The 26,663-nt window shown below is 36.4% G+C and overlaps 4 protein-coding genes across 5 annotated transcripts; 1 reads left to right on the top strand and 3 right to left on the bottom strand.

Annotated features, from left to right (window-relative positions):
* Positions 1–1,440: 1,440 nt before the first annotated feature.
* Positions 1,441–5,293, top strand: LOC132274283 (LRR receptor-like serine/threonine-protein kinase RGI5). The gene is made up of 2 exons (XM_059775528.1): positions 1,441–4,475; positions 4,656–5,293. The coding sequence occupies exons 1-2, from the start codon at positions 1,607–1,609 to the stop codon at positions 5,036–5,038; spliced, it is 3,252 nt and encodes a 1,083-aa protein (XP_059631511.1). The 5' UTR covers positions 1,441–1,606; the 3' UTR covers positions 5,039–5,293.
* A 3,813-nt stretch (positions 5,294–9,106) lies between these two features.
* LOC132274282 (NAC domain-containing protein 17-like) lies at positions 9,107–13,137 on the bottom strand. Of its 2 annotated transcripts, none has more exons than XM_059775525.1 (3): positions 12,864–13,137; positions 9,899–11,023; positions 9,107–9,571 (listed from the first exon to the last, which is right to left on the bottom strand). In XM_059775525.1, exons 1-3 carry the CDS (start codon positions 13,045–13,047, stop codon positions 9,138–9,140), a joined length of 1,743 nt encoding a protein of 580 aa, XP_059631508.1. In that variant the 5' UTR covers positions 13,048–13,137; the 3' UTR covers positions 9,107–9,137. The 2 variants fall into 2 exon arrangements, with proteins under 2 accessions (XP_059631508.1, XP_059631510.1); XM_059775527.1 differs by having other exon boundaries at positions 9,923–11,023.
* A 1,802-nt stretch (positions 13,138–14,939) lies between these two features.
* On the bottom strand, positions 14,940–18,744 carry LOC132274279 (uncharacterized). Its single transcript, XM_059775522.1, has 4 exons — positions 18,285–18,744; positions 17,142–17,306; positions 15,999–16,087; positions 14,940–15,417 (listed from the first exon to the last, which is right to left on the bottom strand). Exons 1-4 carry the CDS (start codon positions 18,588–18,590, stop codon positions 15,147–15,149), a joined length of 831 nt encoding a protein of 276 aa, XP_059631505.1. The 5' UTR covers positions 18,591–18,744; the 3' UTR covers positions 14,940–15,146.
* A 2,187-nt stretch (positions 18,745–20,931) lies between these two features.
* LOC132274278 (NAC domain-containing protein 17-like) lies at positions 20,932–25,244 on the bottom strand. The gene is made up of 3 exons (XM_059775521.1): positions 24,952–25,244; positions 22,027–23,151; positions 20,932–21,698 (listed from the first exon to the last, which is right to left on the bottom strand). The coding sequence occupies exons 1-3, from the start codon at positions 25,133–25,135 to the stop codon at positions 21,226–21,228; spliced, it is 1,782 nt and encodes a 593-aa protein (XP_059631504.1). The 5' UTR covers positions 25,136–25,244; the 3' UTR covers positions 20,932–21,225.
* Between the last annotated feature and the right edge of the window lie 1,419 nt (positions 25,245–26,663).

Raw genomic sequence — 26,663 nt, 5'->3', positions numbered from 1 at the left:
AACTCTAGAAAAAAAATCAAAACCGAACCAAACCTAATCAAACTGTTTCGTTAAAATTTTTGAAACTGAACCGAATCATAAATAATAGATTCGATTAGGGATGGCAACGGGGCAGGTTTGGAGCGGGTTTCCCTAAATCCCGCTTCGCCCCTTTTAATTTTTGTCAAGTTCATACCCGCCCTGAGACCCGCGACGGGTTGGATTTTCATGTCCAGCCCTGTCTCATTGGGAAATACTGTGTCCCCATACCCGCTCTACTAACAAATTTTTTTCTCTCACTTTTTGGAACTTAAGCTCCTGGTATTTAAATGTGGAAAGCCTGAGAATGGCATAACATAAATGAAATTATGTATCCCAACAAAAATTAAAAAATAACATGCGCATAACATAATTCAGATAATATAATAAACAAAAATAAAAGTTTAATACAATCAAATCACAAGAAGTTCAACTTCCACCATAAACAAAACAAAAGCAAATTTAATACCAAGTTTACATCCCAAATTAGGATTGTAAGAGATGGGTAGCTGGGTAAACTGCTAAAATAAGTTATTAATAATAATAATAATAATAATAATATATATAGTTATATGCTTAGCGGGGCGGGGCGGGGCCCCTAGGATATGTATACTGAACCCTTACCTGCCCCGTGACCTGCGACGTGTACAAAATTTGTATTTATGCCCGCCCCAACGGTATAAAAAGTGTTCCCATATCCGTTATTAAAGGGAAAATATGGGGCGGGGCTCCGGCGGGACGGTACAAATTGACATCCCTAGATTCGATTCTACAGTTTAAGAATTTCTTATATATATTTATCTCTATATCAATAAAAATTGAACATGTGTATTATTTATTATAAGTATAGTTGGAGAATCATTCCTCATAATAATCCTGTTTAAGGACAAAGATTAAAGGGGTTCGAGTTAAAGAGTAATGCAACAAAAATGTGACCAACTTGGTATATTGGTGTAAGCTTCACGTGATGTCATCCCATAGTAATTGGACTATTACCAAGTTTTAGTTTTCAATTTGAATCAAACTTTTTGGTTTTCCGTAACACCATAAAATCCAAAACAGCTCGAAGCTCCGCCACCACAACCGCTACCTCTAATAACCTAAAACCACCTATGAACACCACACAATACCCATAATGGCCACCACCATTGATAGACAAAGCACTACAAAACCTTGGCTTTAAGTTGGTCATGATCTTCACTTCCACCACCTCCACCACCGCCACCACCACCAGTACCACTGCCGGCGCTGCCGTGGAGTCAAGAAGTAGGGAGGAGAGAGCTTATTAATGGTAAGGTAGCTTAACTCTCACACACCACTTTCACTATATCCACAAAAGATTTTTAGTGTAGTCCATATCTTACTTTTGTTCACATGCATGGGTTTTCAACACACACAAAAGTGTGAATTTTAAGCAACCCCACCACCACAAAATCCTCTCTCACATGCAATTTGTCTCCCTAGACTAGTACACTTCCCACCACCACCACCACCACCACTACCACCACCATCATTCCCATTTCGCCAGCCACCAACCCATTAAAACCCATTTCTTAATTTTCACTATCAATCAATTTTCGGGGCTCAAATGGGGAAAAAACCAAACACCCCCTTTGTGACCTTGCTTTTCTCATTGTTCTTGTGGCTAATCCTAAACATGGCACCACCAGTGACCTCTCTCTCTCCTGACGGAAAAGCCCTTCTCTCTCTCCTCTCAGCGGCTGAGCCCAATTCAAAATCACTATCCTCTGTGCTCTCCTCTTGGAACCCTTCAAGCTCAACACCCTGTTCATGGCAGGGGATTACATGCTCACCACAAGACAGAGTCATCTCTCTCTCTCTCCCAAACATTTTTCTGAACCTCTCTTCATTGCCCTCAGAACTCTCTTCTCTCTCCTCTCTCCAACTCCTCAATCTCTCCTCCACCAACATCTCTGGCTCAATCCCTCCTTCCTTCGGTTCCCTCACCGGTCTTCGCCTTCTAGACCTCTCTTCCAATTCCCTCTCAGGCCCCATTCCTCCTGAATTGGGCCACCTCACTTCACTCCAATTCCTGTTCTTGAATTCGAATCGATTTTCGGGTCAAATCCCTCAACAACTCGCTAATCTTTCTTCGTTACAAGCCCTCTGCCTCCAAGACAATGTGCTTAACGGCTCAATTCCGTCGCAATTAGGCTCATTGGTGTCCCTCCAGCAGTTCAGAATCGGAGGCAATCCGTACCTGACGGGGGAAATTTCACACCAGTTAGGACTGCTCTCCAATCTCACTATCTTTGGGGCGGCTGACACTGGGCTTTCCGGTGTCATACCGGCTACATTTGGGAACTTGATCAATCTCCAGACATTGGCAGTGTATGACACTGACATATCTGGTTCAATACCACCCGAACTCGGGTTGTGTTCAGAGCTTAGGAATTTGTATTTGCACATGAACAAGCTCACCGGTTCAGTCCCTCCTCAATTGGGTAGTTTGCAAAAGCTTACTAGCTTGCTTATTTGGGGCAATTCGGTCACCGGACCAATCCCCGCCGAGCTTTCCAATTGCTCATCATTGGTTGTCCTTGACGCGTCTGCCAATGATTTAACTGGTGAAATACCAGGCGATATGGGGAAGCTAGTGCTTCTGGAGGAGCTTCATTTGTCTGACAACGTGCTCACGGGGCTAATTCCGTGGCAGTTGAGTAACTGCACTAGTCTTACAACTCTTCAGCTTGATAAGAACCAGTTATCAGGTTCAATTCCATTGGAAGTGGGTGATTTGAAGTCCTTGCAAAGTTTCTTCTTGTGGGGTAATTCGGTGTCTGGAACTATTCCATCATCCTTCGGGAACTGCACTCAACTTTATGCTCTAGACCTTTCGAAAAACAAGCTTACCGGGGCTATCCCAGAAGAGATTTTCGGTCTAAAGAAGTTGAGTAAGCTGCTTTTACTTGGGAATTCTTTGTCAGGAGGATTGCCTCGAAGTGTCTCAAATTGCCAGTCTTTGGTGAGGTTGAGGCTTGGTGAAAACCAGCTTTCAGGTCAGATTCCTAAGGAGATTGGCCTATTGCAAAATCTTGTGTTTCTTGATTTATACATGAACCATTTCTCGGGTTATTTGCCTCCTGAGATTGCTAACATCACAGTTCTCGAGCTATTAGACGTGCACAATAACCACATTACTGGTGTGATACCGGCTCAGCTAGCAGAGCTTGTGAATTTAGAGCAGCTTGATCTCAGCAGGAACAGCTTCACCGGTGAAATTCCTTGGAGTTTTAGTAATTTCAGTTACTTGAACAAACTCATCCTCAACAATAATCTACTTACCGGATCAATCCCAAGATCTATCCGGAATTTGCAGAAGCTAACTCTACTTGATTTGAGCTTCAATAGCCTCTCTGGTGCAATCCCACCCGAAATTGGTTATTTGACAAGTTTGACAATTAGTTTGGACTTGAGCTCGAATGGGTTTTCAGGAGAAATCCCGGAGACTATGTCTGGTTTAACACAGTTGCAATCGCTTGATCTCTCACACAACATGTTTTATGGAAGAATTACAATTCTTGGTTTTCTCACTAGTCTCACCTCCTTGAATATCTCATACAATAACTTCTCAGGTCCTATTCCCGTGACACCCTTCTTCAGAACACTCTCATCGAAAGCATTCCTTGAGAATCCAAACCTTTGTGAATCCGTCGATGGCACTGGCTGTTCTTCACGACTATCTCGAAGGAATGGATTGAAATCTGCCAAAACTATAGCTGCAATCTCTGTGATTCTAGCTTCTGTGACAGTGGCAGTTGTTGCTTCGTGGATCCTTGTATGGCGGAATCATAAGTACGTGGTGGAGAAATCCTCAGGCACCGCGGCCTCTTCTTCAAGGGTGGAGGATTTTTCTTATCCATGGACTTTCATTCCATTTCAAAAGCTCAATTTCAGTATCGATAACATCTTGGATTGCCTAAAAGATGAAAATGTGATTGGAAAAGGCTGTTCCGGGGTTGTATATAAGGCGGAAATGCCCAATGGTGAGTTGATTGCAGTGAAGAAGTTGTGGAAAACGAAGAAAGACGAAGATCCAGTAGTGGACTCTTTTGCTGCGGAAATTCAAATCCTTGGACACATTAGGCACAGGAACATTGTGAAGCTCTTGGGTTACTGTTCCAACAAGAGTATTAAGCTGCTTCTCTACAACTACATTTCCAATGGGAACCTCCAACAGCTCTTGCAAAGTAACCGGAACTTGGATTGGGAAACCAGGTACAAGATTGCTGTAGGGTCAGCTCAGGGTCTTGCTTATCTTCATCATGATTGTGTGCCGACGATTCTTCACAGAGATGTGAAGTGCAATAACATACTCCTAGATTCCAAGTTTGAGGTTTATTTGGCAGATTTCGGACTGGCAAAGTTGATGAACTCTCCAAATTACCACCATGCCGTGTCCAGAGTAGCCGGTTCTTATGGCTATATTGCACCAGGCAAGTGTCCTTGTATCTCAGTTTCTCTTACCTGCATTTCTTTTCACAAGTTTCTACTTATAGTATGCAAAGTGCCACCATTTTCAGGATTTGGTCTCAAAAAAGATCATCCCAAATTAATAGAAAATTTTGCTTCTTTGGTTCTGTTTATAGTCTAAAAACTTTATATTATTATTGCAGAGTATGGATACACCGTAAACATTACAGAAAAGAGTGATGTTTACAGCTATGGAGTGGTTTTGCTGGAGATCCTGAGTGGGCGTAGCGCGGTTGAGCCTCAGAATGGTGATGGTCTCCACATAGTTGAGTGGGTGAAAAAGAAGATGGGAAGTTTTGAACCACCCGTAACAATACTTGATTCGAAGCTCAGAGGCTTACCGGATCAGATGGTGCAAGAGATGCTTCAAACACTTGGGATCGCGATGTTCTGCGTGAATTCATCACCGGCTGAACGTCCCACCATGAATGAAGTGGTGGCACTGCTGACGGAAGTGAAGAGTCCACATGAAGAATGGGGGAAAACTTCTCAGCCTCTAATAAAACAGTCCTCAAACCAAAGCTGAAACATTCTTTTTCTTCTGTTTTACTTTTGATTTCTTTTGTTTCCCAAGATGGAGAATGTTGTTATTGTGGGAAATGAGAGGAGGAAAGCTTTGGGTGGTGCTATTCTTGGCTTTGGATAATGATCTTGGGGGTTTGTTGTACAGTTTTAGAAACATCAAGTGGTTCATTTGCTTCAAACTAAGTTACTGTTTTATGTCTCATTGTTTCTTGTTTAGCAGAGTTTTAGAGAAAAAACTGAAGTTTTCTTTGGATAATGGTGCTAGGGTTTGTTGTGCAATTTTAGAAACATCGAGTGGTTCATGTGTTTCATGCCAAGTTATTGTTGTATGTCATCGTTTCTTATTTAACAGGGTGTTAGAGAAAATTTTCAAAATTTCTTTGGATAATGGCCTTGCCATTAAGTGGTTCATTTGTTTGTGTTACGAAATTATGCAGAAAAATAGATCAAGCACACGTAACAAGAACACGGAAATTTTACTTGATTAATTCAAAATTAGGGCTAAGTCTAAGAGTTGCTAGGATTTTATTATGATGATCAAAAACCGCAGCGGATGTAAAGAGTTTAGAATGAATAAATACACTTGTATTATAGCAACATAACAAGTGCCGAATTTACTAAAATACCCCCAACAGTTGGATCTGCAGAGTTGGACCTTAGTGTACAGTATCTCCACACTACTTATCAGTTTCATGCTAAGTTCTTGTTGTATGTTATTGTTCCTTATTTAGCAAGGGTTTTAGAGAAAAATTTGAAGTTTCTCCCATTGACCCTTTTTTTATCCAAAATTTCTGAACTTCCAAAGCTCTTTCCAATTTTTGGTTGAATTTATGTTGTCTGACAGTTTCTTGAACAAATATGGAGAAAAGATTGAATATGCAATACTCATATCATGGAAGAGAAAGGCCTATCCATGTGAACTTACTTTCAATTCAATTATGTTACCCGTACCAAATTCTAACTTCTACTTGGATCTTTCTATTCCCCCAAGTGAACTTTTAAACCATCTTAAAACTGTGCAAAATAGAGATATTTAGAATCACACGTGTAATGACCGTCCCAACTTGTGTAAATACCGTCCGTTTTGCATATTCTTCGCGCTCACGATTTTCAAAACATGTCCACACAGTTAGACATATATAAGCACGATGTGAGATAGTACACATGCACCTCAAAAAATGTGTGTGTGTAGTATGGACTAAAGCTATGACAAAGCAAGAAGGGGGAAAAAAACAAAGCAAAGTGGAAGCATCAAGACAGTTATGGAGTCTAAGGGGAGAAAACAGAGGATGAACTCCAAACATTACATATATCTGTAGGGCCATTGTTGCAAACGTAAAGAGAGACAAACAGGAACAGACCATGCCTCTCTTTCCCTCCCCACATGCCTTATGGGACAAAAGAATTGTCTCCCCCAATCTCATTAACTCTCTTCAATTGGTCCATACCACAGATTTGTCTTTTATATATGTATACATTTTCCTCCTTTTCGATTACATTCAATGTACTTGAAGTTAACGCGTTATTTTTTACACACCTGCATTCTTGATTTGTAAGGAGCGACATTGTTTGATGTAGGACTAAAATTTATATCTAATTTATCATCGATAGGGAAGAAAAAGAAAATTTAAAATACCGTAATACCAATAGAAGTCTTCATTTTTTTAAGTCCTTATTTTTTTTATTATTATTATTTTTTGTTAGTGTAATAATCATTGAAATAAATATTTTAAATAATTGAAGTCACATTTTGAAAAAAAATAATTTTTATATTGATTTGTTGTAGTGAACTATTTTAGCCCAGGTTGTTTTTGTCCTTTTTTAGGACTAGGTTTGTTTCCCTTACGAGAGTTTGTCTTCATATGATACGGTGGTGATTGTTGAATAAGGGTGAGTAAAGTTGGTGTATTAATAAAATATGATTTTATGATTCTATTCTTTAGTGTACATGATTTGTTTTCTAAATATATATATATATTTATTTCTAAATTTGGATACTATTTATTTATTTTGTAGAATCTTAGACCAAACTTGTGTAATAGCTCGGGCAAGAAAATTGTAAAAATATATATAATTCATAATCCATGTACTTCTGCTCAGTTAAAAATAATTAAAAAAAAAAAAAAAAACCATATTTTTATCATTGTGAGCTAATTGATGATTAAAAGATTTATTTATTTATTTATTTTTTCCTTATAGAGATTACATGTTTTGTTTTAAAAAAAAAAATTCAATAAACATACTTACTTATAATATCAATTTATACATGTAATACAATAATTTGTACAGTAACAATATTTTGTTTCCGACTCTCAATTTTTTATTCCCTACAGGTGCCCGTAGTAGGCCGGCCGCCCTACCTAAACCAATCATCATATTGGTCCTTAGGCCCCATTGCTGGAAAGGCTCGGCTTCAAAACCGTACGTAGAGCTTTCGCCTCATATGACTGCTTGTGCGGGCTCTGTTAAATTCTGTCCAAACAACTAAGACTTTAATTTATGGGTGCAATTAATTGTCACATTATTCGAAATAAACCTGAAGAACTTTTAAAACATGATTTCTCACATTAATGGGACATAATTATTTTCAAAGTTACCAGTCTTAAGATAAGCTATACCAAAAAAACACAAAAGGCAATTGAAGTATTAGATTTTATAAAAATGTTTGGATTGCATATAGAGTATTATTGAATATCCCAATTTGAGAAAATATTTTCATAGTTAAGTTAATCAAATCTTAACTACGGTCGACGAAGTCACAAGAGATTGAATGGATTGACTATAAATATATGTTGAAGAAATTTGATTGGAACACTTTAATTGATAATTTTACAATCCAAAATGCAAGACAATCACATTTACTTTGATATAAAGTTAAATATTTATTTTTTGCAATAAAGTAGGGTTTTTTTTTTTTTCTTTTTTTTTTTTTTGGTGATTAAGTTGTGTTTTAAATGTAAGACTTTTCAAATGTCTCATCTTAATGAAAATTTGGGTCTTACATTTGAAATTTTGGGAATGGACCGGCCTTGCTTATGATTTGACCTTTATTATTTGCAATAATTTCGTTCGGAGGAAGATCTCATAAAATGGTTTAGAACTGAGTCTAATTATCATTGCAAACATAAACATGTAGCATTTAAGGTTTTCTTTTTAAAATCTTATTCGTCTTCTTTATCATAATGACAAAGTATAACTAATATGTTTTAGTATTGAAAAGGCGGTGTATTACTTAATACTTACCATTGAAATCTTATAAGAACATAATAAGATAACATAACTACAATAAAAAATATATATTTAAAGAAAAGATTCAAAATAAGCTTTTGCCCATGAACCCGAATTTGGGCAGCTTAATCTCTCTCTCTCTTACCTGTATTACACATATTCACCACGATTGATCCTTTCAAAAAAAAAAAATTATATCTTAATCTTAACCGTCCATTCTTCCATCTAAAGAATCTCATTAAACCCTAGAAACATTCAGCCCGTTTTTCTTCTCTCCCAAATAAGAAAAATAAAAAGATCTGAAATCTTCAATTTGAGTTTCAAAAATAGTTGACCAAAATAATTTTTTTTTGGCAAAGGCTTGTTGTGGTGGGTGTTTTTTTTGGGAGTTGCCAAAAGAACTGCTAATTACAGTTTTATGCCCAAAAAACATAAAAATAAAAAGGACTCAAAATCGGGTTGGATGGTTTCGATTGGGTTAGAATAGTTCAAACCCAAGGCCAACCCGAATTTGGCCACGGTTGAGAATTTGCAACCCAATCCTAACCCAAGCTTCTAAAAATGATAGCCCAACCCAAAAAATTTTGGGTTGGGCTGGGATAACCCGCTTAACTTACAGCCCTAAATGGCTATACGTTTGAAAGTAGAAAGATAGCTAAATCTAGACAACAAAAATAAATGACTGTTATAAGAACAGTTAATTAACCATTGACAAAGTATTAGGTTAGCAAATTAGGGAGGGAGTTTTGAATACAAACATACGCCCAGTGAGTTAAGTGCTCTACCAACTAGATTAATAGATTACTTCACAATATCTAGAGTTAATTAACAATATAGCACCTTTCATTAAGGACTGAGACAATATAATAAATTTATAAAAAAAATAATCGACGACAGACAAGAAAATTATAAAATGAACAAATAGAATTGAATAAGAAATGAATCTTCCAAAAACAGTTTACAGATCCTATCATCCACAATATAGCACACACCACTCTAAGAACAGAAAAACACAAAAAATTACAATTATATTTGCCTGATCTTATTACAGTTGCAGTGGAGTTACCTGCAGCAACATTTGTGTTCCCTGCGTCGATCCTCACCCTGCCAAAGCTAGACATTCGTTCAAAAGCCCTGTTCACCAAGGCACTCTCTGATGCGAAAGCCGGAGTGGCGGGTATCAACTCCACAAATGACCATAGAGCAGAAGAGAACCACATAACCGTACCATCATCCTCTTTGCCACTTTCATTTTGATTTGTACTAGTAGGAAGATTTCCAGAATTACCAGCAGCACATACCACACCTAAACATCACCAGAAACTTTCTGACATTAGCTATAATTTACACCTGAGAGTTATTAGCAGAAGAGCTCTTGAAGCTTGGTTCAAAAGTTCCCTTCTCCCACTGGGGCAAAAGGGCTTTCACCATCTGGATGATGACATGGTCTACCAAAAAACCATCCATCTGGTCAAGAGCTCTATGCAGTCAGATAACAGATTCTTAAAACAATAACTCGAAAAAAAGAAAAGAAAAAACATCATAGCTTCATAAAGGACTCGTAAACTACAACCACAGTAGTAACAAATAGCATATTACAGCCATCAAAATTAAAACCTGTAGAAACATTCACCTGAAGCTGGTTCAGGAACAGTACCGTGATTTGATGCTGCTGGTGTAATTATGCTGTGATTTGCATCATTCGAACAGGACTCAAACTGGAAATCCAGGGGATTTACCATCCCATCCTCTAGATTATTAAAATATGACTGTGGCCCTTGGTTTATGTCATGAAGAAACATGGCTGCGTCCAGGTAGAGGTCATCAACCTCACTCAATTTCTCCACGTCACCCAATCCATCGAACTCAGAAAACTGCAAGTTCTCAATGTCCTGAACAGCAGCTACGGGACCAACAAGATCATCCATTTCAAAAAGATCATCCATTTCAATTAAATCTTCAATGAAATCATCCTCAGTTGCATGAGGTCCCTGTTCACAAACATTCACAGCAGATGTGACCTCAAGTGCCTCATGTATTTGTACATTAGGGATGGCAGACCGAGTCAAGTCAAAGCTTGACTGCAAATCATACTGCTGGCTGTTTGGGTGGGTCACTATGCTCTGTCCAAGACTATTGGCATCCCTAAAGGATGGATCCACCAATGGATCCACCACAGCGAGTAGTTGGGCCAAAGAAGGTTCATCCGTAATTCGGTTAACGAACTCCTCGAGATCCCTTAAAGCAGACTTCACTTGACCATTAGCACTGATGTTACCAGTTTCATCCTCTCGGACTGGTGCCATAGAGGTGGAAGCAACATCATTGACCTGCATCACAGAATTTTCCTGGAGATTGTGATCACCATTTGAGCATTCATCATCAGCCCAATCCTCTTCCTTAAAGGGAGCACCGTACTCTTCGCCGTTTTTTGGACCAGGCCCACTCTTCTTGAAGACTTTATACAATGCAAAATAATCCTGTGCAGATTGGCATTTCTTGAGCTCCTCTTCGTCCATGGTATATTCATGCATTACCCAATCTGTGCGTTCACCACTAGGTGCACGACCTTTGTAGAAAACCAGAGTCTTCTTCACCCCAACGGAACGAGAATTGCATCTAACAGCACGGTCCTTTCCAGTTGTTTTCCAGTACCCATGTCTCGTTGCCCTATTTGATCTTGCTCCGTTAGGGTATTTTCTATCTCTAGGGCTGAAAAAAAACCATTGTCTGTCCCCAGTCTTTAATTTGGATTGTTCTGCATTCCAAAATTTTGCAAAATTCAGTTCATTCTCAGATTCAACAAACTGAAATAAACAGTACCACTAACAAGTAGCAATTAGAACAGGTGCATAGTCTAAGTTATATTATGCACAAACTGTGAAGTCATTCAAAATTTAAAAAGGTATTAAAGAACAAAATATAATTACAAAAACAAGTATTTACACACTATGAATCTTAAATATGAAGCTGAATTAGAACAATAATGGGAAAATTTGATGAAAGAGTGGTTTTTACCTACACTACGTTAATTAAACAAGTACCCAAGAACACTGAATTAAACCCAAAGTTCAACATACCAAAGACAAATGCTTGCAAAAAGAACAACCCTTGACTTCAATCTAAACAAACTCTGAAAAAAGAACAGGCACACACATATAGAAACTGGATATATTGATGATCATAATCGATATTCGAGTGTCTTTAACAACGATATACAACTTACTACAAATGTGACGCCGTTACCATCAATCGGAAAGCAGCAGTGTGAATAAAAGGAGGCAGTTAAGAACTTAATTTTTGGCACTTTAGCCTTTTGCAAACAGTTTATACAAAGCAGAAAGTACAGAATGATCATATCCATTTTAGACCAACAAATTGTGAAGTACTGCTGATTATCAACAGATGTAGCATCCTATAACGAATTATATCCCGGTGGCTTAATGAAGAATAACCGACTTCCCTACTTTTCATATTTATAGATATACACTGAACAACACACTATCCATACGCAATCAGGTGAAAAATAATAGCCCAAACCCAGGGTCAAAATCTACAGGTCAGTAGGTTACGTCTTAAGCTGAAATCAAATGCAAATATGATCGTAAACTAGAAATGCAGGTACTAGGATGCCATGCGCTCCTCAATTCACTATTTCAGTCCTCCAACCCTCTTTAGATTTCTCTGATTGTCGCATTCCCATTAAAATGGGAGTAGCATAAGAAGAGGCAAAGTTTGTGAAAATATAAAAGAGGATTGTGAGCAAAACTGTGACTTGGCTATTGCTAAAACCACACATCAACCCATGATAGAATGAATTGTAAGAATACATATATGTTGCGGTCATATAATTACATATTGCATATATATAATTATGTTATATTTTTCAGACAAAATGGGTTTGTTTTGCTAAATGGGAAAACAACAACTGCACCCCTATCGGACTAAGAAGCCTCCTCAGATGTGGTCTAACAAGTAATGATGCATAACACACACAGAATCACCTTCCCAAACAAAAGGATTTTCAATGATTATCAGAAAATCAGACTTTAATAGCTCACAAAACACACACATATAACATATAGACACTGGATGCATTGCATACATATAATTATGTTATATTTTTCAGATAAAATGGGTTCGTTTTGTTAAATGGGAAAACACCAACTGCAACCCAATTCTCTATCGGACTAAGAAGCCTCCTCAGATGTGATTTAACAAGTAACAAGCATCAGATGATGAATAACACACAGATTTGGGAAGGATTTTCAATGATTATCACAAAATCAGACCTTAAACCTTAAATAGATCACTACTGAACACATATGTATTGATGATCATAATTGATATTTCAAGAAAATAACGCAGACCCAAATGAGATATCCAATTGACCATCCAAATAGAAAAAAACAATAATTCAAGAAAACAAGGCATACCCGAATGAAATATCAATCCAACAACAACAGTGAATTATATTAACCGATGAGTCAAGAAAATAAAGAACACCGAAATAGAAAATACGATCAAATAATCAGGCAACGCATAACAAGTGAAGAAACCATGCCATAGAGAGATATATATAGAGATCAGATAGATACCTGGCAACTCCTCTGGGTCACATTTGTAGACATCGGTCTCAGCGATAATGTCGAGCTTGAGCCGCAGGCGACAGATCTTCCTCTTGAGATAGTACAGCACCAGTTCCTCGTCGGTGGGATGGAATCGGAACCCCGGTGGCCAGGAATCACCGTCTCCGCACACAGACGAATTGAAGTCCTTCATGTCCTTCAGAATCGATAGAGAGATAAGGAGCGTTCTCGATGGAAAGTTCGAAACCCTAGAATTTTTTAGTAGGGTTCGAGATTATCGGTGAGAGGCTGATTAAAGAGTGGTTTGGACGTGAAATGGGTTAAGTGATTTGGATTAGAGAGTGGTTTGACGATTTGGAGGCCCAAATGCAGTGCAGCGGGCTGGAGGAAATGAGCTGGCCCACATCGGCTTGTGGAATACAGCGAGCCCAAGCCCAATCGGGGATTTTTTGTTTTGTTTTTTACTTTAGCAAAACGGCGACGTTTTGGGTGAAGATTTTTTTTTTACCGGTTAGGAGTGCAGGACGGTTTTTTTAAGAAAAACCCAAAAATAGGTTATTTTAAGCTCTTTTTAAAATTAAATAAAATTTATTAAATAAAAAATATATTATTTAGGCACTGTTTGACCAAAAATATATTTAAAAACCTTCTCTCTTTCCTTAAAATTTGTTTATTTATTTATTTATTATTTTGCTTTAAATTTTAAATTTCTACCATAAACAATACATATGGCCGTTAAGGCATTGTTTGGATGGCACAAATAGTGCTTTAACGGCTATAATTTTTTTTTAAAAAAAGTAAAAAATTCAATTTTGTAAAACTTTTTTTCAAAAAAAATTTTAAAAATTAAAAATTCATTTTCTTATTCCCATAATCCAAAATATAGCCGTTAGGGAAAGTTAAATAAAAAATAAATAAAAAAAAAAGAGCAAAAATTCAAAGAGCCGGATGGAGTGCATGTTTCTAAAAAGCGAAAGCTGTTGCCGTGGCTCTTAAAAAAGCTGAAGTGACGTTTTTGAAGAACCCGTAATCATTTACATTTATATTTATGCATAAAATTGTGATGTGTCGCAGAGTGGGTCTTCCAGGTTTGTAGATAGAATTATGGAGGGTTACAAAGTGGTGGAAGATTTTAGAGAGTCTATGAATTGTAGATTTGAAAAAAAATTTAGAAGGGAAAATTGTTATAGAGATTATAAATATTTAAATAATAAGATAAAAGTTTTGATTTGAATCTAAAAGTTCTAGAGACTTGAATTTATCCTCACCATCGCCATGTCTATATAAGCAGTGGATGTCACAACTAAAGTCCCAAGAAACCCAAATAAATTTGTAATATATATCGTTACATCAAAATTTTGTTTTTATATCCACTCTTAACAATGAGAAAAGTTGTGCAGTATTGACATTATCTAAGAAAATTTGATTTATAGGGTTTAGAGATTTATCTTGCTCTAGATCAAAGCCCTAATTTTTGGGTTTTTTTAATGGTGCCGGACTTATGTATATAAATCAACAATAAGAACCGAGAGAGATCAGAATTGTAATAGTGAATTCGATCGATAGGGTCAGAAACCCTAGCTGCGTATATATATAATACAATAATTTGTACACTAACAATAACTTGTTTTCGACCCTCAATTTTTTAAATTTAAACTCAAATACTAATGTATTTTGTTGTTATATTATTTTTTTGTTTATGTGCATGCATGGCAATGTTCCATTAAGCTTAGTCTGAACAAAAATAAACCATGAATTTTCATATTGATGGGACATAATTATTTTTAGAGTTGCAACAAGTTTTCAAATAAGCTTTACCAAAAGAAACACAAAAGGCGATAGAAGTATTAGATTTTATAAAAATACTAGTTTATTGTTTTCTAAATGTTTGGCTTGCATATAGAGTATTTTTTAATATCCCAATTACGATTGTTGAGAAGATTTTCATAGTTACGTTAACAAAAAAAATTACATATATAGACTTGTGTTGCCCATGATTTGCACCGAAATCCTCAATTTAAAAAGAATTTCTCTATAATATATCCCTGTCATAGGAGATTGAATGGATGATCTTTCTAATATATCCCAATTTCTCCAAACATTAGCAAACATTAGGAAATTAGAAAGGAAGATGACCCTGTGAGCTAATGAAATGTCAATGGCTTCATTAGCAAATTGTTACAAGGTTTCTGACAATCCCTATTAAAAATTTAATCTGCTAAGAAGTCTACACTGGTTCCACATAGAATTCAGCTTGCTAATGTTTGGAGTTCATTTCTCTCTTTTCTCCGCTTAAGACTCCATAACTGTCTTGATGCTTCCACATAGAAGTTGATTCTCCAAATCATGTGGTAGAGTTTGACGACCCCATAAAGAGTAAGGGCAATAGAACTGAAGTGATCGGGTCTTGCCATGGCTTGCTCTGTCTAGGTTTGTCCTCTGAAACAGAGGACCTCGTTGCCTTTTGACCCGAAAACACCAGAAGTTATACCGAACACACCGATTGAGTTCCCCCAAAAAAGTTGCTGGAGTTACGATATCAAATACGGGTTTGGGTATGATTCTGTCAGTGATGATTACAAGGTGATGAGAACAACAGAGTAAAATAAATACAACACAGATTAAACCAAACACCACTACTGTCTATGAAAAGGTTAAAATCAATATTGGTTCCCTGCGGATCATAATGTTCACAGGTTCTACTCAACAAAACTAGTGGGCCAGTTCAATTCTAAAATCAGGTATCGACTCCAAAACACTATGCACAGGCCGCTTGAGTGTGTCGAATTATGAGCCAAAGTCGCAATTTTAATTCCCTATGAATCTAATTAACACATGCACAAGAATTTTATACTTTTAAAAACCTCAGAATACCATGACACCGTAAATGCATTATAATTAATGATGAGAAAGAAGTGGCAAAAAGAAGAGAAGAAAAGGATCTCCACAACACACTAGGGTTACAAAGAGTACATGCATTACTATGAGAAATTGAATTATATTTTCCTTATTGAGAAACAGTGACAAATTTTCCAGAATTGCAAGTAAAGTTACAATTATCCTAGGTTCATCCATATAGACCAGAGTAACTAAATTCCAAATAGTTTTTGGCATATACTTTTTGACAAAAAGAATCACTCGTACATTTCAGGCTTCAAGACCCCAACGTAAGGCAAGTTTCTGTATACTTCAGCAAAGTCCAGTCCATAACCAACAACGAAATAATCTGGGCACTGCACAGACAAGACTCGCAACCATTAGATACAATGATAAACGGTACAAACCTTGGAAGGTTTCAGAAAGCAAAAAAAAAAAAAAACAAAAGTGCAAACAGAAAAATGAGAACTTGGAAATGTTTCAAGTGGTAACAATTGCCGTATCCTCATGTCATGTGTAGATAAGTTAGAATGCAGACGTTGTCATTGTTCATGTCCATTAGGAACTTAATGTCCAGTCCCCATTTCATTCTATCCGGAAATTGGCTAGGAGTAAATTAACAAAGGATGGTATTTGAGTGCATTCTTCATCCAAGGCAAGACGACACTAGTACTTCGGATTTTTTATATATCCCGACAAAAATGATTGAATATTAATGAAGGCATTTGGGTACATTCTTCATTAAAGGCATCCTAACACTAGTACTTTGGATTTTTGAAAGATCCTGGCAATAGAGATTGAATACTATGCAATCCATCAAAAGGTTTGACGTACCCATTTAACAAAACGAAATCGAGACATACTAAAAAATATTCATTGCAATTACAGATCATTTCTTAACTATTATTTCGGCAACAGTCTATAGCCTGCCAAAACAAAAGGCCCTGTGGAATCAGTTAATCTCCGCCCCCTCGCCGGGGGGGTGGGGGGGTGGTTGCGCCGGCTAGATAAACCGTTCTCATGGGAAAAAGATAACTTCCATGTACAAGGAAAATACAGTAGAAAATATGCTAAAGGTAAACTGTCATAAATCAAAAACATGCTGACCATTTATATCCAAAATTTAAGCTCTCAACAGGCTCAAATGACCAGACATAGGTGACAAAAATCTATTTTGGCAGATTAGACAACCTATCCACCCTGCAATACAGTGGAAAAGGCAATGGCTAAATGACGGGATATGCTTTTTAGTCCTCAACAAGTTACAACAAATAATTTCAGTAATATTAAGTCTTCTTTTAATGTATCAATACGATCTAATATATGAAAAACAAAAACACAATTGACCTTTTAAAGATAGCTATTAATCAACCAATGCCGCATAGAAGAAGATTCAGAGAGAGAGATCACCTCAAAGCCACAATAGAACTTCCCTTTACCAACAAGCTCAAAGTTAACCTTTCGTCTTGATGGTTTATCAAGGAGAGTGCATACAGATATGGATGATGCTCCTTTAGATTTCAAGTGAGCAATGAGACAAGATAAAGTGTTTCCCGTATCTACAATGTCCTCAACCTGATACAAAGTAAAAAAAAAAAAAAGAAAAAAAAGACAAGCATTAGTGACTTCACTGACTTGGAATTATAGTACATATCAAAATAAGAATCTCAACCTGCTTAAAAATTTATGACACAACTGTGTGATACCAGTAATGAGTAAGGAAAAATAATTTATAAGTGCCAGCCGCTACTGCCTCTAAATTGCGAATGGATAGTTTTCCTACATATGAATGCAGTGACTCTGGGGGTTTTCTTCTTTTGCAATCCTGAATGAGATCATCATTTCCCAACCGTTTGTTGGTAGTTCCACATATATTGAATCACTACAAAAACGGCGTACATGCATTTGGGGTCTTGCAAATTATATACAAGAATTTTCCATCGATATTAATGCAACAAAAAACCCAAGGGGGAGGAGGTAGTGTGGGGTTGCGGAGGACATATAACCAACTATTTCTTGGCCATAACTTCCACCAAGGGGAAGAAGTTTAGTACAATGGATAGGCAAGAAGATTGCAAGAAGATGGCCTTAAAACGGTTTACATGAGGTCGGGTTGAATTCGTAAGGAAGATGAGTCATTGAGTTGATTACCAGATCATTTCACTAGTAAAAATCAGTTTCTATAACGTTCTCGTGGAGCTAGTTTAGCTCATTTCTGCTCCACATTCACTACACCCATTACCCATATAGCCTACCAGTATCTGCATGTAACATTCACACCTGTATTCCTTTTCTTTCTAGAAGTGGAACTACTTTATCCCATTTCTACTCCACATTCACTATACCCATATAGCATATTAATATTTGGTACACGCACACACACAAACCACATGAAATATGCATATTTTTCAAGGCTTATTAATCGAATTCAACGTAATATCTCTCCAATAACGAATCAAACAACAAATATTGAACCTTTTGTCAACAAAACACACACACACAATTATCAGTAATCAACATGAAATAGACTAACATCAAAAATCAAATCCATACCAAAATCACATTCTTGCCCTGAATGTCAATCTTCAAATCACATGAAATCCTGGGAGCGCCATTGGATTCTGTTCCAAAGCCGTACGATTCGGCTCGAACGAAATCAACAGTAATTGGCAACTTGATCTTCCTGACGAGGTCAGCCAGAAATAGAAATGCACCGGTGGCAACTCCGACGACAACCGGAGCCGAAGAAGAGACTGTGTCACTGAAGTCTTGTGTAATCTGAGAGGCCAATTCAGAAACTCGCTGAGAGATTTCTTCCTCGTTCCACAGAATTCTCTCTATGTCGTTGTCCAAAGCCATAGAGAGAGAGAGAGAGAGAGTCGATAGAAATGAGGGTTCAGGGGCGCCTTAAACCCTAACACGGGAGGCTGAGAGGGTGAAAAGGAACTTGCAACAAGTCAATTTCTCAGAGGAAATACGTAGACTATATACACGTGTACGATTTCTTTTTTTCTTTTTTTTTTTATTCGACATGAATTGGGACCTAACAATCCGATTAATTCTCGAAAATTTGGAAGGAGGTCTTTTCTTTTGGACCAAGTAAATCACTGCAGGACATTGAAACCCGACCTTGGGGACATTTATCCGAAGTGGATCGCGTACAATATGTTTGTTATGTGTTAATAATTTTGATTTTTTACCTATCAAAAATATTTTGAATTTTTTTTATTCTTTAAAAATACCTTAATAGCAGTGGAAGTCTTCATTTTTTTAAGTCGAAATAAATATTTTAAATAATTGAAGTTGCATTTTGAAAAAAAATAATTTTTATATTGATTTGTTGCAGTGAATTGATATATCTATTGTTTTTGAAAATTATCAAAGACTCCACTCATATTCCCTTCGTTCTACTTTAGATATCGCGTTCGGGAATGTCACGGTTCCTGAACGCGACATTTAAAGTAGAACGAAGAGAGTATATATTTATAAATAAAAAGACAAAAATAACCCTCTTTTACTATCTCCAAGGTCTTCTCCTCTTTGTATTCTTTGACTTTGCTTTCTGTCCAAGTGTTTCCTGTTTTTTGCACTATTAGAAGCATCAAACATCATGTATATTATTAGCATTAGCTTTAACATCAAATCTTCTTTAAAAAATATGGCATTGCTCATTTTTTTGTGAACTTTGGATTCACCAGTCTTCTCATTCTTTCTCTATAATAGTACATAAATAAATAAGAAAAAAAATAAATCAAACATTTGAAGTATGATCTAGGCGAATACTTGTAAAAATATTAAAATTAAGTTGTCAACTAAAAGAACAAGCATCAAGTTGTTGTAAAGAGCAAGAGTGGGATTTTTCTATTGCAATTTTCTGGATCCGCCCCTTGGTTGCTCTATTTATGTCCAAAAATTTAGGTTTTATGTTTGTATAGAAAAAATAGAGCATGCTTGCTCCTTTTGACAAAAATAAAAAAATACTTAAACACAACATTAGAATAATTAAATTACAAGTCCGTTCAAACGTTCGAAGCATTTGTGGTCCCTCTATGGTCTTATGCATAATATCGGTTCTTTGTTTGAAGACTATCATAAAAATAAATAAAAAAGATATGGTTGTTGTTGAAAAAGGGTGAGTTAAGTTTGTGTATTAATAGAATACTATGATTTTATGATTCTATGCTTTAGCGTACATGATTTGTTTTCCAAATATATTTTTTTTAAGCTCAGTGCAAACAACTAAAATTTTAATTTATGAATGCAATTAATTGTCACATTCTCCGAAATAAACTTGAAGATCTCTTAAAACATTACATGATTTTTTCATATTGATGGGACAAAATTATTTTCAGAATTACAAGTCTTAAGATAAGCCTTACGGCAATTGAAGTATTAGATTTTATAAAAATACTAGTTTGTTGTTTTTTAAATGTTGCATATAAAGTATTATTGAATATCCCAATTATCATAGTTAAGTTAATCAAATCTTACCTACGATGTCAAAAGAGATTGAATGGATTGACTATGATCTGTATTGAAAAATATATGCTGAAAAAAGTTGATTAGAACACTTTAATTGATAATTTTGCAGCCCAAAATAAAAAATGATCACATTTACTTTGATATGAAGTTTAATTTTTATTTTTGTGATTTAAGTTGTGTTTTAAATATTTTCTTTTTGTGATTAAGTTGTTTTTTTATTTTTGTGATTAAGTTGTGTTTTAAATGTAAGACCCTTCAAATGTCTCATTTTAATAAAAACTTCGCACTCTTGTAAATTCAAATGTCTCATTTTAATGAAAACTTAGCACTCTTGTAAATTTTTTATGCATAAAGGGTCTTACATTTGAAAATTTGCTCAAAATTTTGGGAATGGACAGGCCTTGCTTATGATTTCACCTCTATTATTTGCGATAAAGAAAGGTTTAGAACTCAGTCTAATTATCATTCCAAACACAAACATGTAGCATTTTAAGTTCTTCTTTTTCATAGTGACAAAGTATTAGGCTCGTTGTAATGGAACTAGGGGTGCAACTTGGGCCTGCCCATCCGAGCCCAACCTAAACCCAACCTCAACCCAACTTCGGGTTGGGCCAACCCGATTTAATCCAAGCATGGGCTTCAAAACGTGACACCCAATCCGAATTTTCACTGGTCCGGGTATAGCGGACAACCCGTGTGTTTTTTTTTTTTTTCATAACATCCAGGCCTAATTTTTGTTTTTTTCCCCCTCTTTTTCCATATTTGAATTTATTTAAAAAAAAATCGGTTGGGCTGGACAACCCGCTTAACTTACAGCCCTAAATGGCAATATGTTTGTAAGTAGAAAGTTGGCTAAATCTAGACAAAACAAATAAATGACTGTTATAAGAACAGTTAATTAACCATTGACAGAGTATTAGGCTAGCAAATTAGGGAGGGAGTTTTGAATACGAACATGCTTGCTCAGTGAGTTAGCTGCTCTACCAACTAGATTAATGAACAATGTCAAGAGTTAATTAACAATATGGCACCTTGCATTAAGGACTGAGACAATATAATAATAATCAACGACTGACACAAAAAAATTATAAAATGAATAAATTGAATTGAATAAGAAATGAATCTTCCAAAGACAGTTTACAGATCCTATCATCCACAATATAGCACACACCACTCTAAGAACAGAAAAATACAAAAAATTACAATTATATTTGCCTGATCTTATTACAGTTGCAGTGGAGTTAACTGCAGCAACATTTGTGTTCCCTGCGTCGATCCTCACCCTGCCAAAGCTAGACATTCGCTCAAAAGCCCTGTTCACCAAGGCACTCTCTGATGCAAAAGCCGGAGTGGTGGGTATCGACTCCATAAATGACCATAGAGCAGAAGAGAACCACGTAACCGTACCACTGTCCTCTTTGCCACTTTCATTTTGATTTGTACTGGTAGGAAGATTTCCAGAATTACCAGCAGCACATACCACACCTAAACATCACCAGAAACTTCCTGACATTAGCTATAATTTACACCTGAGAGTTATTAGCAGTAGAGCTCTTGAAGCTTGGTTCAAAAGTTCCCTTCTCCCACTGGGGCAAAAGGGCTTTCACCATCTGGATGATGACATGGTCTACCAAAAAACCATCCATCTGGTCAAGAGCTCTATGCAGTCAGATAACAGATTCTTAAAACAATAACTCCAAAAAAAGAAAAAGAAAAAACATCATAGCTTCAAAAAGGACTAGTAAACTACAACCACAGTAGTGACAAATAGCATATTGCAGCCATCAAAATTAAAACCTGTTGAAATATTCACCTGAAGCTCCTTCAGGAACAGTACTGTGATTTGATGCTGCTGGTGTAATTATGCTGTGACTTGCATCATTCGAACACGAATCAAACTGGAAATCCAGGGGATTTACCATCCCATCCTCTAGATTATTAAAATATGACTGTGGCCCTTGGCTTATGTCATGAAGAAACATGGCCGCGTCCAGGTAGAGGTCATCAACCTCACTCAATTTCTCCACCTCACCCAATCCATCGAACTCAGAAAACTGCAAGTTCTCAATGTCCTGAACAGCAGCTACGGGACCAACAAGATCATCCATTTCAAAAAGATCATCCATTTCAATTAAATCTTCAATGAAATCATCCTCAGCTGCATGAGGTCCCTGTTCACAAACATTCACAGCAGATGTGACCTCAAGTGCCTCATGCATTTGTAAATTAGGTATGGCAGACCGAGTCAAGTCAAAGCTTGACTGCAAATCATACTGCTGGCTGTTTGGGTGGGTCACTATGCTCTGTCCAAGACTATTGGCTTCCCTAAAGGATGGATCCACCAATGGATCCACCACAGCGAGTAGTTGGGCAAAAGAAGGTTCATCCGTAATTCGGTTAACGAACAACTCGAGATCCCTTAAAGCAGACTTCACTTGACCATTAGCACTGATGTTACCAGTTTCATCCTCTCGGACTGGTGCCATAGAGGTGGAAGCAACATCATTGACCTGCATCACAGAATTTTCCTGGAGATTGTGATCACCATTTGAGCATTCATCATCAGCCCAATCCTCTTCCTTAAAGGGAGCACCGTACTCTTCGCCGTTTTTTGGACCAGGTCCACTCTTCTTGAAGACTTTATACAATGCAAAATAATCCTGTGCAGATTGGCATTTCTTGAGCTCCTCTTCGTCCATGGTATATTCATGCATTACCCAATCTGTGCGTTCACCACTAGGTGCACGACCTTTGTAGAAAACCAGAGTCTTCTTCACCCCAACGGAACGAGAATTGCATCTAACGGCACGGTCCTTTCCAGTTGTTTTCCAGTACCCATGTCTGGTTGCCCTATTTGATCTTGCTCCGTTAGGGTATTTTCTATCTCTAGGGCTGAAAAAAAACCATTGTCTGTCCCCAGTCTTTAATTTGGATTGTTCTGCATTCCAAAATTTTGCAAAATTCAGTTCATTCTCAAATTCGACAAACTGAAATAAACAGTACCACTAACAAGTAGCAATTAGAACAGGTGCATAGTCTAAGTTATATTATGCACAAACTGTGAAGTCATCCAAAATTTTAAAAGGTATTAGAGAAGAACAAAATATAATTACAAAAACAAGTATTTACACACTGAATCTTAAATATGAAGCTGAATTAGAACAATAATGGGAAAATTTGATGAAAGAGTGGTTTAACACTGAATTAAACCCAAAGTTCAACATACCAAAGACAAATGCTTGCATAAAGAACAACCCTTGACTTCAATCTAAACAAACTCTGAAAAAAGAACAGGCACACACATATAGAAACTGGATATATTGATGATCATAATCGATATTCGAGTGTCTTTAACGACGATATACAACTTACAACAAATGTGACGCCGTTACCATCAATCGGAAAGCAGCAGTGTGAATAAAAGGAGGCAGTTAAGAACTTAATTTTTGGCACTTTAGCCTTTTGCAAACAGTTTATACAAAGCAGAAAGTACAGAATGATCATATCCATTTTAGACCAACAAATTGTGAAGTACTGCTGATTATCAACAGATGTAGCATCCTATAACAAATTATATCCCGGTGGCTTAATGAAGAATAACCGACTTCCCTACTTTTCATAGTTATATATATACACTGAACAACACACTATCCATACGCAATCAGGTGAAAAATAATAGCCCAAACCCAGGGTCAAAATCTACAGGTCAGTAGGTTACGTCTTAAGCTGAAATCAAATGCAATTATGATCGTAAACTAGAAATGCAGGTACTAGGTTGCCATGCGCTCCTCATTTCACTATTTCAGTCCTCCAACCCTCTTTAGATTTCTCTGATTCTCGCATTCCCATTAAAATGGGAGTAGCATAAGAAGAGGCAAAGTTTGTGAAAATATAAAAGAGGATTGTGAGCAAAATTGTGACTTGGCTATTGCTAAAACCACACATCAACCCATGATAGAATGAATTGTAAGAATACATATATGTTGTGGCCATATAATTACATATTGCATATATATAATTATGTTATATTTTTCAGACAAAATGGGTTTGTTTTGCTAAATGGGAAAACAACAACTGCACCCCTATCGGACTAAGAAGCCTCCTCAGATGTGGTCTACCAAGTAATGATGCATAACACACACAGAATCACCTTCCCAAACAAAAGGATTTTCAATGATTATCAGAAAATCAGACTTTAATAGATCACAAAACACACACATATAACATATAGACACTGGATGCATTGCATACATATAATTATGTTATATTTTTCAGACAAAATGGGTTCGTTTTGTTAAATGGGAAAACACCAACTGCAACCCAATTCTCTATCGGACTAAGAAGCCTCCTCAGATGTGATTTAACAAGTAACAAGCATCAGATGATGCATAACACACAGATTTGGGAAGGATTTTCAATGATTATCACAAAATCAGACTTTAAATAGATCACTACTGAACACATATGTATTGATGATCATAATTGATATTTCAAGAAAATAACGCAGACCTAAATGAGATATCCAATTGACCATCCAAATAGAAAAAAACAATAATTCAAGAAAACAAGGCATACCCGAATGAAATATCAATCCAACAACAACAGTGAATTATATTAACCGATGAGTCAAGAAAATAAAGAACACCCAAATAGAAAAACACGATCAAATAATCAGGCAACGCATAAAAAGTGAAGAAACCATGCCATAGAGAGATATATATAGAGATCAGATAGATACCTGGCAACTCCTCTGGGTCACATTTGTAGACGTCGGTCTCAGCGATGATGTCGAGCTTGAGCCTCAGGCGACAGATCTTCCTCTTGAGATAGTACAGCACCAGTTCCTCGTCGGTGGGATGGAATCGGAACACCGGTGGCCAGGAATCACCGTCTCCGCACACAGACGAATTGAAGTCCTTCATGTCCTTCAGAATCGATAGAGAGATAAGGAGCGTTCTCGATGGAAAGTTCGAAACCCTAGATATTTTTTAGAGAGAGATAGAAGTAGGGTTCGAGATTATCGGTGTGAGTCTGATTAAAGAGTGGTTTGGACGTGAAATGGGTTAAGTGATTTGGATTAGAGAGTGGTTTGGCGATTTGGAGGCCCAAATGCAGTGCAGCGGGCTAGGGGAAATGAGCGGGCCCACATCGGCTTGCGGAATACCGCGAGCCCAAGCCCAATCGGGGATTTTTTGTTTTGTTTTTTCCTTTAGCAAAACGGCGACGTTTTACGTGAAGATTTTTTTTTAAACCGGTTAGCAACAGTGCCTTAAGGCAGGATGGTTTTTTTAGAAAAATTCAAAAATAGGTTATTTTGAGCTCTTTTTAAAATAAAATAAAATTCATTAAATAAAAAATATATTATTTAGGCAGTGTTTGTCCAAAAATATATATATTTGAGCCAAAAATATATTTAAAAACCTTCTCTCTTTTTTTCTTAAAATTTGTTTTTTATTTTTTTGCTTTAAATTTTAAATTTCTGCCATAAACAATACATTTGGCCGTTAAGGCATTGTTTGGATGGCACAAATAGTGCCTTAACGGCTATAATTTTTTTTTTTAAAAAAGTAAAAAATTCAATTTTGTAAAACTTTTTTTAAAAAAAATAAAAATTAAAAAATAAAAATTCATTTTCTTATTCCCATAATCCGAAATATAGCCGTTAGGGAAAGTTAAATAATAATTAAAAAAAAAAAAGAGTAAAAATTCAGAGAGTCGGATGGAGTGCATGTTTCTGAAGAACGAAAGCTGTTGACGTGACTCTTGGAATTGCTGACGTGACTCTTAAAAAAGCTGAAGTGACGTTTTTGAAGAACCAAAATCCGGAATCATTTACATTTATATTTGTGCATAAAATTGTGGTGTGTCACAGAATGGGTCTTCCACGTTTGTAGATAGAGTTATGGAGGGTTACAAAATGGTGAAAGATTTTAGAGAGTTTATGAATTGTAGATTTGAAAAAAAAATTAGAAGGGCAAATTGCTATAGAGATTATAAATATTTAAATAATAAGATAAAAGTTCTGATTTGAATCTAAAAGTTCTAGAGACTTATTTATCCTCACAATCGCCATGTCTATATAAGCCGTGTATGTCACAACTAAAGTCCCAAGAAACCCAAATAAATTTGTAATATATATCGTTACATCAAATTTTTTTTTTTATATCCACTCTTAACAATGGGAAAAGTTGTGCAGTATTGACATTATCTAAGAAATTTTGATTTATAGGGTTTAGAACAAATTTGCCAGCCCAACATGAAAAATCATGATGGTCCAGTATGAGCCTAAGATAAAGTTCAAGGAAAAACCAACTTGTACCCCAAAAAAAGGGAGAGAGTTCTCTTCGGAAATAGAAAATCTTTTTTGTTTGGATGTTTTTTATTTTTTATTTTTTTTTGGTATTGGGTTGTCTTAAAATATTTATAAATAAAAAATATATTAGAATTTTA

The sequence above is a fragment of the Cornus florida genome, unplaced genomic scaffold, assembly GCF_030987335.1.
Source record: "Cornus florida cultivar Cherokee Brave unplaced genomic scaffold, ASM3098733v1 CherokeeBrave_3.0.0_Hap2_Chr09, whole genome shotgun sequence".
Lineage (NCBI taxonomy): Eukaryota > Viridiplantae > Streptophyta > Magnoliopsida > Cornales > Cornaceae > Cornus > Cornus florida.
The sequence above is the reverse complement of the archived record's forward strand: the minus strand, read 5'-3'. Positions and strand labels throughout refer to the sequence as shown.

Bases quoted from the DNA above. Each gene is read 5' to 3' on its own strand.
- LOC132274283 (XM_059775528.1), top strand. From the start codon at position 1,607: ATGGGGAAAAAACCAAACACCCCCTTTGTGACCTTGCTTTTCTCATTG. The intron at 4,476-4,655 runs GCAAGTGTCCTT...TTATTATTGCAG, and splicing joins TTATGGCTATATTGCACCAG to AGTATGGATACACCGTAAAC.
- LOC132274282 (XM_059775525.1), bottom strand. From the start codon at position 13,047: ATGAAGGACTTCAATTCGTCTGTGTGCGGAGACGGTGATTCCTGGCCA. The intron at 11,024-12,863 runs GTATCTATCTGA...TTTGGAATGCAG, and splicing joins TGACCCAGAGGAGTTGCCAG to AACAATCCAAATTAAAGACT. The intron at 9,572-9,898 runs GTGAATGTTTCT...GGTGATGTTTAG, and splicing joins TGTTCCTGAACCAGCTTCAG to GTGTGGTATGTGCTGCTGGT.
- LOC132274279 (XM_059775522.1), bottom strand. From the start codon at position 18,590: ATGGCTTTGGACAACGACATAGAGAGAATTCTGTGGAACGAGGAAGAA. The intron at 16,088-17,141 runs GTGATCTCTCTC...TTGTCTGTGCAG, and splicing joins AGTTCTATTGTGGCTTTGAG to TGCCCAGATTATTTCGTTGT. The intron at 15,418-15,998 runs GTACGAGTGATT...CATCACTGACAG, and splicing joins GGGGTCTTGAAGCCTGAAAT to AATCATACCCAAACCCGTAT.
- LOC132274278 (XM_059775521.1), bottom strand. From the start codon at position 25,135: ATGAAGGACTTCAATTCGTCTGTGTGCGGAGACGGTGATTCCTGGCCA. The intron at 23,152-24,951 runs GTATCTATCTGA...TTTGGAATGCAG, and splicing joins TGACCCAGAGGAGTTGCCAG to AACAATCCAAATTAAAGACT. The intron at 21,699-22,026 runs GTGAATATTTCA...GGTGATGTTTAG, and splicing joins TGTTCCTGAAGGAGCTTCAG to GTGTGGTATGTGCTGCTGGT.